Below are 15,086 nucleotides of genomic sequence, written 5' to 3' on the forward strand. Positions count from 1 at the left end.
AGAGGTGTGTAACCTACTGTAGATGCTGGTAAAGACTCAGACAGAGGTGTGTAACCTACTGTAGCTGCTGGTAAAGACTCAGACAGAGGTGTGTAACCTACTGTAGCTGCTGGTAAAGACTCAGACAGAGGTGTGTAACCTACTGTAGCTGCTGGTAAAGACTCAGACAGAGGTGTGTAATCTACTGTAGCTGCTGGTAAAGACTCAGACAGAGGTGTGTAACCTACTCTAGCTGCTGGTAAAGACTCAGACAGAGGTGTGTAACCTACTGTAGCTGCTGGTAAAGACTCAGACAGAGGTGTGTAGCCTACTGTAGCTGCTGGTAAAGACTCAGACAGAGGTGTGTAACCTACTGTAGCTGCTGGTAAAGACTCAGACAGAGGTGTGTAGCTGCTGGTAAAGACTCAGACAGAGGTGTGTAACCTACTGTAGCTGCTGGTAAAGACTCAGACAGAGGTGTGTAACCTACTGTATCTGCTGGTAAAGACTCAGACAGAGGTGTGTAACCTACTGTAGCTGCTGGTAAAGACTCAGACAGAGGTGTGTAGTCTACTGTAGCTGCTGGTAAAGACTCAGACAGAGGTGTGTAGCTGCTGGTAAAGACTCAGACAGAGGTGTGTAACCTACTGTAGCTGCTGGTAAAGACTCAGACAGAGGTGTGTAACCTACTGTAGCTGCTGGTAAAGACTCAGACAGAGGTGTGTAGTCTACTGTAGCTGCTGGTAAAGACTCAGACAGAGGTGTGTAACCTACTGTAGCTGCTGGTAAAGACTCAGACAGAGGTGTGTAGCCTACTGTAGCTGCTGGTAAAGACTCAGACAGAGGTGTGTAGCCTACTGTAGCTGCTGGTAAAGACTCAGACAGAGGTGTGTAACCTACTGTAGCTGCTGGTAAAGACTCAGACAGAGGTTTGTAGCCTACTGTAGCTGCTGGTAAAGACTCAGACAGAGGTGTGTAACCTACTGTAGCTGCTGGTAAAGACTCAGACAGAGGTGTGTAGCCTACTGTAGCTGCTGGTAAAGACTCAGACAGAGGTGTGTAACCTACTGTAGCTGCTGGTAAAGACTCAGACAGAGGTGTGTAGCCTACTGTAGCTGCTGGTAAAGACTCAGACAGAGGTGTGTAACCTACTGTAGCTGCTGGTAAAGACTCAGACTGAGGTGTGTAACCTACTGAAGCTGCTGGTAAAGACTCAGACAGAGGTGTGTAACCTACTGTAGCTGCTGGTAAAGACTCAGACAGAGGTGTGTAGCTGCTGGTAAAGACTCAGACAGAGGTGTGTAACCTACTGTAGCTGCTGGTAAAGACTCAGACAGAGGTGTGTAGCTGCTGGTAAAGATTCAGACTGAGGTGTGTAGCTGCTGGTAAAGACTCAGAGGTGTGTAACCTACTGTAGCTGCTGTTAAAGACTCAGACAGAGGTGTGTAACCTACTGTAGCTGCTGGTAAAGACTCAGACAGAGGTGTGTAGCCTACTGTAGCTGCTGGTAAAGACTCAGACAGAGGTGTGTAACCTACTGTAGCTGCTGGTAAAGACTCAGACAGAGGTGTGTAGCCTACTGTAGCTGCTGGTAAAGACTCAGACAGAGGTGTGTAACCTACTGTAGCTGCTGGTAAAGACTCAGACAGAGGTGTGTAGCCTACTGTAGCTGCTGGTAAAGACTCAGACAGAGGTGTGTAACCTACTGTAGCTGCTGGTAAAGACTCAGACTGAGGTGTGTAACCTACTGAAGCTGCTGGTAAAGACTCAAACAGAGGTGTGTAACCTACTGTAGCTGCTGGTAAAGACTCAGACAGAGGTGTGTAGCTGCTGGTAAAGACTCAGACAGAGGTGTGTAACCTACTGTAGCTGCTGGTAAAGACTCAGACAGAGGTGTGTAGCTGCTGGTAAAGACTCAGACTGAGGTGTGTAGCTGCTGGTAAAGACTCAGACAGAGGTGTGTAGCCTACTGTAGCTGCTGGTAAAGACTCAGACAGAGGTGTGTAACCTACTGTAGCTGCTGGTAAAGACTCAGACAGAGGTGTGTAGCTGCTGGTAAAGACTCAGACAGAGGTGTGTAACCTACTGTAGCTGCTGGTAAAGACTCAGACAGAGGTGTGTAGCTGCTGGTAAAGACTCAGACAGAGGTGTGTTGCTGCTGGTAAAGTAATTCAAAGCCTCTTGTTTATCACTCAGCATTGAACTTTCCACTGCTACTGTTTTTGACATGTAATGGTGTTATTCAACTAATCCAGACAACCCCATAGTAGAATAGTTGACCTATTTAACTAGTCATGTAATGTTGTTATTCAACTAATCCAGACAACCCCATAGTAGAATAGTTGACCTATTTAACTAGTCATGTAATGGTGTTAATTAACTAAACCAGACAACCGCATAGTAGAATAGTTGACCTATTTAACTAGTCATGTAATGGTGTTAATTAACTAAACCAGACAACCGCATAGTAGAATAGTTGACCTATTTAACTAGTCATGTAATGGTGTTATTCAACTAATCCAGACACCCCCATAGTAGAATAGTTAACCTATTTAACTAGTCATGTAATGTTGTTATTCAACTAATCCAGACACCCCCATAGTAGAATAGTTGACCTATTTAACTAGTCATGTAATGTTGTTATTCAACTAATCCAGACAACCCCATAGTAGAATAGTTGACCTATTTAACTAGTCATGTAATGGTGTTATTCAACTAAACCAGACAACCCCATAGTAGAATAGTTGACCTATTTAACTAGTCATGTAATGGTGTTATTCAACTAAACCAGACAACCCCATAGTAGAATAGTTGACCTATTTAACTAGTCATGTAATGTTGTTATTCAACTAATCCAGACACCCCCATAGTAGAATAGTTGACCTATTTACCTAGTCATGTAATGTTGTTATTCAACTAATCCAGACAACCCCATAGTAGAATAGTTGACCTATTTAACTAGTCATGTAATGTTGTTATTCAACTAAACCAGACAACCCCATAGTAGAATAGTTGACCTATTTAACTAGTCATGTAATGTTGTTATTAAACTAATCCAGACAACCGCATAGTAGAATAGTTGACCTATTTAACTAGTCATGTAATGTTGTTATTAAACTAATCCAGACAACCCCATAGTAGAATAGTTGACCTATTTAACTAGTCATGTAATGTTGTTATTAAACTAAACCAGACACCCCCATAGTAGAATAGTTGACCTATTTACCTAGTCATGTAATGGTGTTAATTAACTAAACCAGACAACCCCATAGTAGAATAGTTGACCTATTTAACTAGTCATGTAATGGTGTTAATTAACTAAACCAGACAACCCCATAGTAGAATAGTTGACCTATTTAACTAGTCATGTAATGGTGTTAATTAACTAAACCAGACAACCCCATAGTAGAATAGTTGACCTATTTAACTAGTCATGTAATGGTGTTAATTAACTAAACCAGACAACCCCATAGTAGAATAGTTGGCTTGTTGTGTGCTCTAAGTGAGAGTGATATTCCTCTCGGGTGCATTCAAGTTGGGAGAGCCATAGGAGGGAAACATGTATTCTGACAAGCAGTCAATGCACAACAAGTTTTAATGCAATCGCAGGGAAACAGTTTTGACCTTTGTTAGTAAAGAGGGGGATCCCAGTTTTCCATTGCTACAACGTTTATTTATCTACCCCTTCAGTTGCTTGGTGGCATCGTTTTACAACCAGCATTTCAACCATGGTTTAGGAGCAGCTGAGTAACAGAGCTCTTAACGGGGCAATCACATACTTTGTAATAGAAACCGATAATAACAATCAGGATGTTGTGTCCAATGGGGTAAATGCAGATGGACGAACCCCATGCTTCAGCCCATGTACATTTTATATCCACTGTGCTGCATCAGTTGGGCTACAGGTGATGATGCTTACTGCTAACAGCGCATCTGATAATATAGACTTTAGGTTATATACATGGTCCAACATGTACAAATAATTTTAACATAATTTTTGGGGCCATTTCTGGAGGTGGAAATTAATATTTTAGATGGTGTCAGCGTCATTTTATTTTCATTAATTTTGGAGTAGAATGTCCTTTTTTAAAAAGTACTGAGCTTGTCAGTCCTTCTACATAAACATGATCCCGTGGAGGACCCCGGAGCCCCTAAGAAAGGGGACTGGAATTGGTCTAACTTGCAGTTTAACACATGGACAAAATGATCCTCTTTCTTTTAAGATATGATGGTCATGACTTTCTTACATGAGAGGGGAGGTTAACACGGCCCTAGACTGTCCATCTGAGAGGGGAGGTTAACACGGCCCCAGACTGTCCATCTGAGAGGGGAGGTTAACACGGCCCCAGACTGTCCATCTGAGAGGGGAGGTTAACACGGCCCCAGACTGTCCATCTAACACGGCCCCAGACTGTCCATCTAACACGGCCTCAGACTGTCCATCTGAGAGGGGAGGTTAACGTGGCCCCAGACTGTCCATCTGAGAGGGGAGGTTAACTTGGCCCCAGACTGTCCATCTGAGAGGGGAGGTTAACACGGCCCCAGACTGTCCATCTGACACGGCCCCAGACTGTCCATCTGACACGGCCCCAGACTGTCCATCTGACACGGCCCCAGACTGTCCATCTGACACGGCCCCAGACTGTCCATCTGACACGGCCCCAGACTGTCCATCTGAGAGGGGAGGTTAACTTGGCCCCAGACTGTCCATCTAACACGGCCCCAGACTGTCCATCTAACACGGCCTCAGACTGTCCATCTGAGAGGGGAGGTTAACGTGGCCCCAGACTGTCCATCTGAGAGGGGAGGTTAACTTGGCCCCAGACTGTCCATCTGAGAGGGGAGGTTAACACGGCCCCAGACTGTCCATCTGACACGGCCCCAGACTGTCCATCTGAGAGGGGAGGTTAACTTGGCCCCAGACTGTCCATCTGACACGGCCCCAGACTGTCCATCTGACACGGCCCCAGACTGTCCATCTGACACGGCCCCAGACTGTCCATCTGAGAGGGGAGGTTAACACGGCCCCAGACTGTCCATCTGAGAGGGGAGGTTAACGTGGCCCCAGACTGTCCATCTGAGAGGGGAGGTTAACACGGCCCCAGACTGTCCATCTGACACGGCCCCAGACTGTCTGTCCATCTGACATGGCCCCAGACTGTCCATCTGACACGGCCCCAGACTGTCCATCTGACATGGCCCCAGACTGACTGTCCATCTGAGAGGGGAGGTTAACATGGCCCCAGACTGTCCATCTGACATGGCCCCAGACTGTCTGTCCATCTGAGAGGGGAGGTTAACATGGCCCCAGACTGTCCATCTGACATGGCCCCAGACTGTCTGTCCATCTGACATGGCCCCAGACTGTCTGTCCATCTGAGAGGGGAGGTTAACATGTCCCCAGACTGACCATCTGACACGGCCCCAGACTGACTGTCCATCTGAGAGGGGAGGTTAACATGGCCCCAGACTGTCCATCTGACATGGCCCCAGACTGTCTGTCCATCTGACACGGCCCCAGACTGTCCATCTGACACGGCCCCAGACTGTCCATCTGAGAGGGGAGGTTAACACGGCCCCAGACTGTCCATCTGAGAGGGGAGGTTAACATGGCCCCAGACTGTCCATCTGAGAGGGGAGGTTAACACGGCCCCAGACTGTCCATCTGAGAGGGGAGGTTAACACGGCCTCAGACTGTCCATCTGAGAGGGGAGGTTAACGTGGCCCCAGACTGTCCATCTGAGAGGGGAGGTTAACTTGGCCCCAGACTGTCCATCTGAGAGGGGAGGTTAACACGGCCCCAGACTGTCCATCTGACACGGCCCCAGACTGTCCATCTGAGAGGGGAGGTTAACTTGGCCCCAGACTGTCCATCTGAGAGGGGAGGTTAACTTGGCCCCAGACTGTCCATCTGAGAGGGGAGGTTAACACGGCCCCAGACTGTCCATCTAACACGGCCCCAGACTGTCCATCTAACACGGCCCCAGACTGTCCATCTAACACGGCCCCAGACTGTCCATCTGAGAGGGGAGGTTAACATGGCCCCAGACTGTCCATCTGAGAGGGGAGGTTAACACGGCCCCAGACTGTCCATCTAACACGGCCCCAGACTGTCCATCTAACACGGCCCCAGACTGTCCATCTGACATGGCCCCAGACTGTCCATCTGACACGGCCCCAGACTGTCCATCTGACATGGCCCCAGACTGACTGTCCATCTGAGAGGGGAGGTTAACATGGCCCCAGACTGTCCATCTGACATGGCCCCAGACTGTCTGTCCATCTGAGAGGGGAGGTTAACATGGCCCCAGACTGTCCATCTGACATGGCCCCAGACTGTCTGTCCATCTGAGAGGGGAGGTTAACACGGCCCCAGACTGTCCATCTGAGAGGGGAGGTTAACACGGCCTCAGACTGTCCATCTGAGAGGGGAGGTTAACTTGGCCCCTGACTGTCCATCTGAGAGGGGAGGTTAACACGGCCCCAGACTGTCCATCTGAGAGGGGAGGTTAACACGGCCCCAGACTGTCTGTCCATCTGACATGGCCCCAGACTGTCCATCTGACACGGCCCCAGACTGTCCATCTGAGAGGGGAGGTTAACACGGCCCCAGACTGTCCATCTGAGAGGGGAGGTTAACACGGCCCCAGACTGTCTGTCCATCTGACATGGCCCCAGACTGTCCATCTGACACGGCCCCAGACTGTCCATCTGACACGGCCCCAGACTGTCCATCTGAGAGGGGAGGTTAACATGGCCCCAGACTGACTGTCCATCTGAGAGGGGAGGTTAACATGGCCCCAGACTGTCCATCTGACATGGCCCCAGACTGTCTGTCCATCTGACATGGCCCCAGACTGTCTGTCCATCTGACACGGCCCCAGACTGTCCATCTGACACGGCCCCAGACTGTCCATCTGAGAGGGGAGGTTAACACGGCCCCAGACTGTCCATCTGAGAGGGGAGGTTAAAATGGCCCCAGACTGTCCATCTGAGAGGGGAGGTTAACACGGCCCCAGACTGTCCATCTGAGAGGGGAGGTTAACTTGGCCCCAGACTGTCCATCTGAGAGGGGAGGTTAACACGGCCCCAGACTGTCCATCTGACACGGCCCCAGACTGTCCATCTGAGAGGGGAGGTTAACTTGGCCCCAGACTGTCCATCTGACACGGCCCCAGACTGTCCATCTGACACGGCCCCAGACTGTCCATCTGAGAGGGGAGGTTAACACGGCCCCAGACTGTCCATCTGAGAGGGGAGTTTAACGTGGCCCCAGACTGTCCATCTGAGAGGGGAGGTTAACACGGCCCCAGACTGTCCATCTGACACGGCCCCAGACTGTCCATCTGAGAGGGGAGGTTAACGTGGCCCCAGACTGTCCATCTGAGAGGGGAGGTTAACACGGCCCCAGACTGTCCATCTAACACGTCCCCAGACTGTCCATCTGAGAGGGGAGGTTAATGTGGCCCCAGACTGTCCATCTGACATGGCCCCAGACTGTCCATCTGACACGGCCCCAGACTGTCCATCTGACATGGCCCCAGACTGACTGTCCATCTGAGAGGGGAGGTTAACATGGCCCCAGACTGTCCATCTGACATGGCCCCAGACTGTCTGTCCATCTGACATGGCCCCAGACTGACTGTCCATCTGAGAGGGGAGGTTAACATGGCCCCAGACTGTCCATCTGACATGGCCCCAGACTGTCTGTCCATCTGAGAGGGGAGGTTAACATGGCCCCAGACTGTCCATCTGACATGGCCCCAGACTGTCTGTCCATCTGACATGGCCCCAGACTGTCCATCTGACACGGCCCCAGACTGTCCATCTGAGAGGGGAGGTTAACACGGCCCCAGACTGTCCATCTGACACGGCCCCAGACTGTCCATCTGAGAGGGGAGGTTAACATGGCCCCAGACTGTCCATCTGAGAGGGGAGGTTAACACGGCCCCAGACTGTCCATCTGACACGGCCCCAGACTGTCCATCTGAGAGGGGAGGTTAACGTGGCCCCAGACTGTCCATCTGAGAGGGGAGGTTAACGTGGCCCCAGACTGTCCATCTAACACGGCCCCAGACTGTCCATCTGAGAGGGGAGGTTAACGTGGCCCCAGACTGTCCATCTAACATGGCCCCAGACTGTCCATCTGACATGGCCCCAGACTGACTGTCTGAATGAATAAGAATGATATGATTCTTATTCATTGAAAGAGAAAGTTTGAGAGGGCTACATCGACAGCTTTCACACGCATGAATTATAGAGAGCTTCACCAAACAGGACTAGACAATGGGCTGGGCTAGGCTATCAGTTAGCATCCGACGTTGACAATGCCGGGACAGTATTGATCATGGGCTTGTAAATTTAGACCTGCCGTACCACAATTACTCAATGACTTCCACCACTTTACACACAACGCCACTTCCAGAGGAACGTGAGAATGCAGTGGGTCATTTTAGTTGTATGCTGATGTTGCCTGCCCAGTTGGTTTCCTCTAGGATAGGATGAAGAAAAGCTCTGGCGTCCTTTTTCTCTCGACAGTTGTGCTATGAGGCCAGGCCAAAAAGAGACCAGCCGCTCTCGCTCAGTCCTCAGTCCAGGAAAGTAAAGTCTATTAGAGTCTTTTCCGCTCTTTCTCTGATCCCAGCCGGGATGTATTGTGAACTCAGTCCGTTGGTCTTGAATGAGCAACAGTGCTCTCCGCAGGTTCTCTGGGACGATTGAGTAGGATAGGTTCTCGTCGATAGGTGTTTGATTTCCAAGGAGATGGGATCATTCAGTTCAACTTGGTGTGGCCGCATCTCGAAGAAACTTGATCACCACGTCTGTTAGCAAGTCCTGTAATTCGTAGTGATACAGAGGGCGGGCTCTGATTTGATTTGGAGAACCCCGCACGTTTATGTTCATATGAGATTAATCTGCGATTTCCTCATGAGTGTTCACAGAATGTTTCTACTGTACAGAAAACAGTTTAAGTCTCTAGGATGAAATGCGCTGCCTGCAGGTACCAAACATCCCTTCTATGTCACAGTAAATCCTCATCCCTTTTTACATTTTTAGTCCAGAGCGATTTACAGGAGCAATTAGGGCTAAGTGCCTTGCTCAAGGGCACATCGACAGATTTTTCACCTAGTCGGCTCGGGGATTAGAACCAGCGACCTTTCGGTTACTGGCACAACGCTCTTAACCACTAAGCTACCTGCCGTCCTAATGACATAGAACAACCAGGAGAAAATGCTTCAAGTTATACCAACATGTCATCCAGTTTAATACATTGTTCATAAGGGTCATTGGTCTGTATTGGTGCCATTTATTTTGTTACAAAGAGTTTTTTTAAAATTAAAAAAGTTCCTCACTTCTCTTCCCTTGCAATACACATCCCTGGCTACTTGAAAGCCTGGCTGGTCATCCCCAGTAACACATGCAGATCACGAGGCGGTCTGCTGATTTGCAGAAGGTGTCTGTTTTTTGTCTCCTGACCCCCCCCCTCTAGGCCACTCAGGTAAAAGGAGAAAGATGACTTGATCCCCGAGCCGACTAGGTGAAAAATCTGTCGATGTGCCCTTAAGCAAGGCACTTAACCCTACCTGCTCCTGTAAGTCGCTCTGGATAAGAGCGTCTGCTAAATGACTAAAATGTAAAATGTAAGGGGTCAATAACAGAACTGTCAATCTTGGCCTGGAATGTGGTACTGAGTAGTTTTCTGTTTCCCACCACCCACAGCTAAGGAGGCTCTCGTTACAACACAGATAGACAACATATTGTACACTACCCAACCATGTCTGCCTGCCTGTCTGTTTACTCCAGGAACCCATGTCACTCTAGTGTCCCATTCCCGCTGTGTGGGTTTCTGTCTGTCTGTTTACTCCAGGAACCCATATCACTCTAGTGTCCCATTCCCGCTGTGTGGGTTTCTGTCTGTCTGTTTACTCCAGGAACCCATATCACTCTAGTGTCCCATTCCCGCTGTGTGGGTTTCTGTCTGTCTGTTTACTCCAGGAACCCATATCACTCTAGTGTCCCATTCCCGCTGTGTGGGTTTCTGTCTGTCTGTTTACTCCAGGAACCCATATCACTCTAGTGTCCCATTCCCGCTGTGTGGGTTTCTGTCTGTCTGTTTACTCCAGGAACCCATATCACTCTAGTGTCCCATTCCCGCTGTGTGTGTTTCTGTCTGTCTGTTTACTCCAGGAACCCATATCACTCTAGTGTCCCATTCCCGCTGTGTGGGTTTCTGTCTGTCTGTTTACTCCAGGAACCCATATCACTCTAGTGTCCCATTCCCGCTGTGTGGGTTTCTGTCTGTCTGTTTACTCCAGGAACCCATATCACTCTAGTGTCCCATTCCCGCTGTGTGTGTTTCTGTCTGTCTGTTTACTCCAGGAACCCATGTCACTCTAGTGTCGCATTCCCGCTGTGTGGGTTTCTGTCTGTCTGTTTACTCCAGGAACCCATATCACTCTAGTGTCCCATTCCCGCTGTGTGGGTTTCTGTCTGTCTGTTTACTCCAGGAACCCATGTCACTCTAGTGTCGCATTCCCGCTGTGTGGGTTTCTGTCTGGACGCAGCGGCTGTCCTGGCTAAGGAAGGGGTTGAATGTGAGGTGAGTGTCCTATTTATGGGGTCAAAAAATGAGATTCGTACTGGTTTTTTATATCAACTGAATTTACAATGCCTAACAATAAGCATTATCACCTGTAGTCCAACTGCTAGATGAGAATGACGCCGGAGGGGGTGGCTGCCGTTTTATGGGCTCCTAACAAATTGGGATATTTTGTATTTTTTTAAAAATTGCATTGTTTAACTTTTTTTGTACATTATGTTTCTGCTACTGTCTCTTATGACCGGAAAGAGCTTGTGGATATCAGAACAGCGATTACTCACCTCGAACTGGACTAATACTTTTTCTTTAACGAGTCGGACGCGATGGATATACTGCTGCTCCCGGACCGGGCCCAAATCACCGTCATTCACATGAAGAGGAGACAGAGATACAGGGGGTGGAGATCCTGGTGCTCCCGGACCGGGCCCAAATCACCGTCATTCACATGAAGAGGAGACGGAGAAACAGGGGGCGCAGATCCTGGTGTCTTGTGTGAATTCGTCGGCGAGTGGTTAACCCGCCTCTACCACCCGTCCTATTGGCCAACGTGCAATCACTGGAGAATAAACTGGATGAGCTCCGTTCAAGAATATCCTACCAACGGGACATTTAAAACTGTAATATCTTATGTTTCACAAATGTGGTGGTCTGTGTCTATTTGTCAATAACAGCTGGTGTGCGAGCTCTAATATTAAGGAAGTCTTGAGGTTTTGCTCGTCTGAGGTAGAGTACCTCAAGAGTTTGTCTACATTTTTCGTAGCTGTCTATTTACCACCACAAACCAATGCTGGCATTAAGACCGCACTCAACGAGCTGTATACGGCCATAAGCAAACAAGAAAATGCTCATCCCAAAGTGGCGCACCTAGTGGCCGGGGACTTTAATGCAGGAAAACTTAAATCCATTTTACCTCATTTCTACCAGCATGTCAACCAGAGGAAAAATAACTCTAGACCACCTTTACTCCACACACAGAGACGCATACAAAGCTCTCCCTCGCCCTCCATTTGGGAAATCTGACCATAATTCTATCCTCCTGATTCCTGCTTACAAGCAAGAACTTAAGCAGGAAGTACCAGTGACTCGCTCAATACGGAAGTGGTCAGATGACGCAGATGCTAAGCTACAGGACTGTTTTGCTAGCACAGACTGGAATATGTTCCGGGATTCATCCGATGGCGTTCAGTCACCGGCGTCATCAATAAGTGCATCGATGATAACGTCGTCCCTACAGTGACCGTACATACAGTGCATTCGGAATGTATTCTGACCCTTTGACTTTTTGTTACAATGGTCCCTGTGCCCAAGAACGCCAAGGTGACCTGTAGCACTCACATCTGTAGCTATGAAGTGCTTTGAAAGGCTGGTCATGGCTCACATCAACACCATTATCCCAGAAACCCTAGACACACTCCAATTTGCATACCGCCCCAACAGATCCACAGATGACGCACTCTCAATTGCACTCCACACTGCCCTTTCCCAACTGGAGAAAAGGAACACCTACGTGAGAATGCTATTCATTGACTACAGCTCAGCGTTCAACACCATAGTGCCCTCAAAGCTCATCACTAAGCTAAGGACCCTGGGACTAAACACCTCCCTCTGCAACTGGATCCTGGACTTCCTGACGGGCCATCCCCTGGTGGTGAGGGTAGGCAACAACACATCTGCCACGCTGATCCTCAACACGGGGGCCCCTCAGGGGTGCGTACTCAGTCCCCTCCTGTACTCCCTGTTCACCCATGACTGCATGGCCAAGCACGTCTCCAACACCATCATTAAGTTTGCCGACAACAAAACGGTGGTGGGCCTGATCACCGACAACGATGAGACAGCCTATAGACCAAGCACAACCCCATTCTCATCGACGGGGCTGTAGTGGAGCGGGCCGAGAGCTTCAAGTTCCTTGGTGTCCACATCACCAACAAACTATCATGGTCCAAACACACCAAGACCGTCGTGAAGAGGGCATGACAATTCCTATTTCCCCCTCATTAGACTAAAAAGATTTGGCATGGGTCCCCAGATCCTCAAAAGGTAATACAGCTGCACCATCGAGAGCATCCTGACTGGTTGCATCACCACCTGGTATGGCAACTGCTCGGCATCCTACCGTAAAGCACTACAGAGGGTACTTCGTACGGCCCAGTACATCACTGGGGCCAAGCATCCTGCATCCAGGACCTCTATACCAGGCGGTGTCAGAGGAAGGCCCTAAAAATTGTTAAAGACTCCAGCCACCCAAGTCATAGACTGTTCTGTATGCTACAGCACGGCAAGCGGTACCGGAGCGCCAAGTCTAGGTCCAAAAGGCTCCTTAACAGCTTCTACCCCCCAAGCCATAAGACTACTGAACAATTAATCAAATGGCCACCTGGACTATTTACATTGACCCCCATTTTTTTACGCTGCTGCTACTCACTGTTTATTATCTATGCATAGTCACTTTACTCCTACCTACATGTACAAATTACCTCAACTAACCTGTACCCCCGCACATTGACTCGGTACCGGTACCCCCTGTATATAGCCTTGTTATTACCTGGACTAACCTGTACCCCGCACATTGACTCGGTACCCCTTGTATATAGCCTTGTTATTACCTGGACTAACCTGTACCCCGCACATTGATTCGGTACCCCTTGTATATAGCCTTGTTATTACCTGGACTAACCTGTACCCCGCACATTGACTCGGTACCCTTGTATATAGCCTTGTTATTACCTGGACTAACCTGTACCCCGCACATTGACTCGGTACCCCCTGTATATAGCCTTGTTATTGTCATTTTATTGTTGCTTTTTTACTTTAGTACCTTTTCTTAACTGCGTTGTTGGTGAAGGGCTTGTCAGTAAACGTTTCACGGTCTACAGCTGTTTTATTCGCCGCATGTGACATAAGATTTGATTTCAGAAAGTATTCACACCCCTTGACTTTTTACACATTTTGTTATTACAGCCTGAATTTAAAATTGATTTAGATTTTGTTTCACTGGCCGCTACACACAATACCCCATAATGTCAAAATGGAATTGTTTTTAAGAATTTTTACAAATTTAATACAAAATGAAAAAACGGAAATGTCTTGAGTCAATAAGTATTCAACCCCTTTGTTATGGCAAGCCTAAATAAATTCAGCAGTAAAAAAAAAAAAAAAATTTAATCCATTTTGAATTCAGGCTGTAACACAACAACATGTGGAATAAGTCCAGGGGTATGAATACTTTCTGAAGGCTCTGTGTAGGTACTCCCACTGCAATTGAAATGTCTATATATTTAAAAAAAAAAAGTTATTTAGACCACTGTTGCATATCTACAACGCACCGTTTTAAACTGTCTCTGGATTGAGGTTTGAGTCAACGAGTGTGTGTGTGGTTTTTGAAAATGTACAACATTTCTAAAGTACTGTTCTGCCCCTGCCAGGTGGTTAACCTGCGCACCATAAGGCCTCTGGATGTGGACACCATCGAGGCCAGTGTGATGAAGACCGGCCATCTGGTCACAGTGGAGGGGGGCTGGCCCCAGTACGGAGTGGGGGCTGAGATCTGTGCCAGAGTCATGGAGGGTACGTTGAAATTCTCTTTCATTATACATGTCTCCTGAGTGGCGCAGTGGTCTAAGGCACTGCATCGCAGTGCTTGCTGTGCCACTAGAGATCCTGGTTCGAATCCAGGCTCTGTCGTAGCCGGCCGTGACCGGGAGACTCATGGGCGGCGCACAATTGGCCCAGCGTCGTCCAGGGTAGGGGAGGGAATGGCCGGCAGGGATAGAGCATGGCGTTTGCAACGTCAGGGTTGTGGGTTCGATTCCCACGGTGGGCCAGTATGAAAAAAAATAATTATATATGTATTCACTAACTGTAAGTCGCTCTGGATAAGAGCGTCTACTAAATGATTAAAATGTAAAATTACGGCTACATTTTCGTAGCGCAAAAGCAATGTGAAATGTATCATAGTGGAAGAGGCAAATTTTACTCCGCCCAAAATCTGTCCACGAAGATAAGCCCACGAAGGGAGGAATTTTTTTATGGAGGTCTATGAGTGTGGAATCTGGTCAATTATTTTATTGCTAATTTGCTACTTGAGGCTTATTTGATCTAATAAAAGTTTCGTAATGGTTAGGTTGTTACCAATGCACTCATATAAGTGGAAACACGTGGCCTTTTCGCAAATTTAGATTTTTTGGGGGGGGGAACGACGACTCATGGATAAAGCCAGTTTTAGCATTGACATTGCCAGTGATGGCTGTCACCATTTTAAAATCTAATCACATTCTATTGGTCACATACACAGATGTTATTGTGGGTGTAGTGAAACGCTTGTGTTCCTAGCTCCAACAGTGCAGTAGTATCTAAAAATTCACAACAATACACACAAATCTAAAAGTAAAAGAATGGAATTAAGAAATATATAAATATTAAGATGAGCAATGTCGGAGTGGCATAGACTAAAATACAGTAGAATAGAATACAGTATATACATTTGAGATGAGGAAAGCAGTATGTA

At 48.1% G+C, this 15,086-nt stretch overlaps 1 protein-coding gene across 1 annotated transcript in view; it reads left to right on the forward strand.

Moving 5' to 3' along the window:
* The window catches only part of LOC311138283 (pyruvate dehydrogenase E1 component subunit beta, mitochondrial-like), a gene marked incomplete at its 3' end in the record, with an annotated part of 59,400 nt that overhangs the window by 36,885 nt on the left and 7,429 nt on the right, over window positions 1–15,086 (forward strand). Inside the window, exons 9-10 of the mRNA XM_084172965.1 lie at window positions 10,488–10,579; window positions 14,005–14,146. Of these exons, the coding sequence (XP_084029091.1) occupies window positions 10,488–10,579; window positions 14,005–14,146 (234 nt within the window). The remainder of the gene's footprint in view (window positions 1–10,487; window positions 10,580–14,004; window positions 14,147–15,086) is intronic.

The sequence above is a fragment of the Coregonus lavaretus genome (genome assembly GCF_964263955.1).
Source record: "Coregonus lavaretus genome assembly, chromosome: 12".
In the NCBI taxonomy this organism is placed as follows: Eukaryota; Metazoa; Chordata; class Actinopteri; order Salmoniformes; family Salmonidae; genus Coregonus; species Coregonus lavaretus.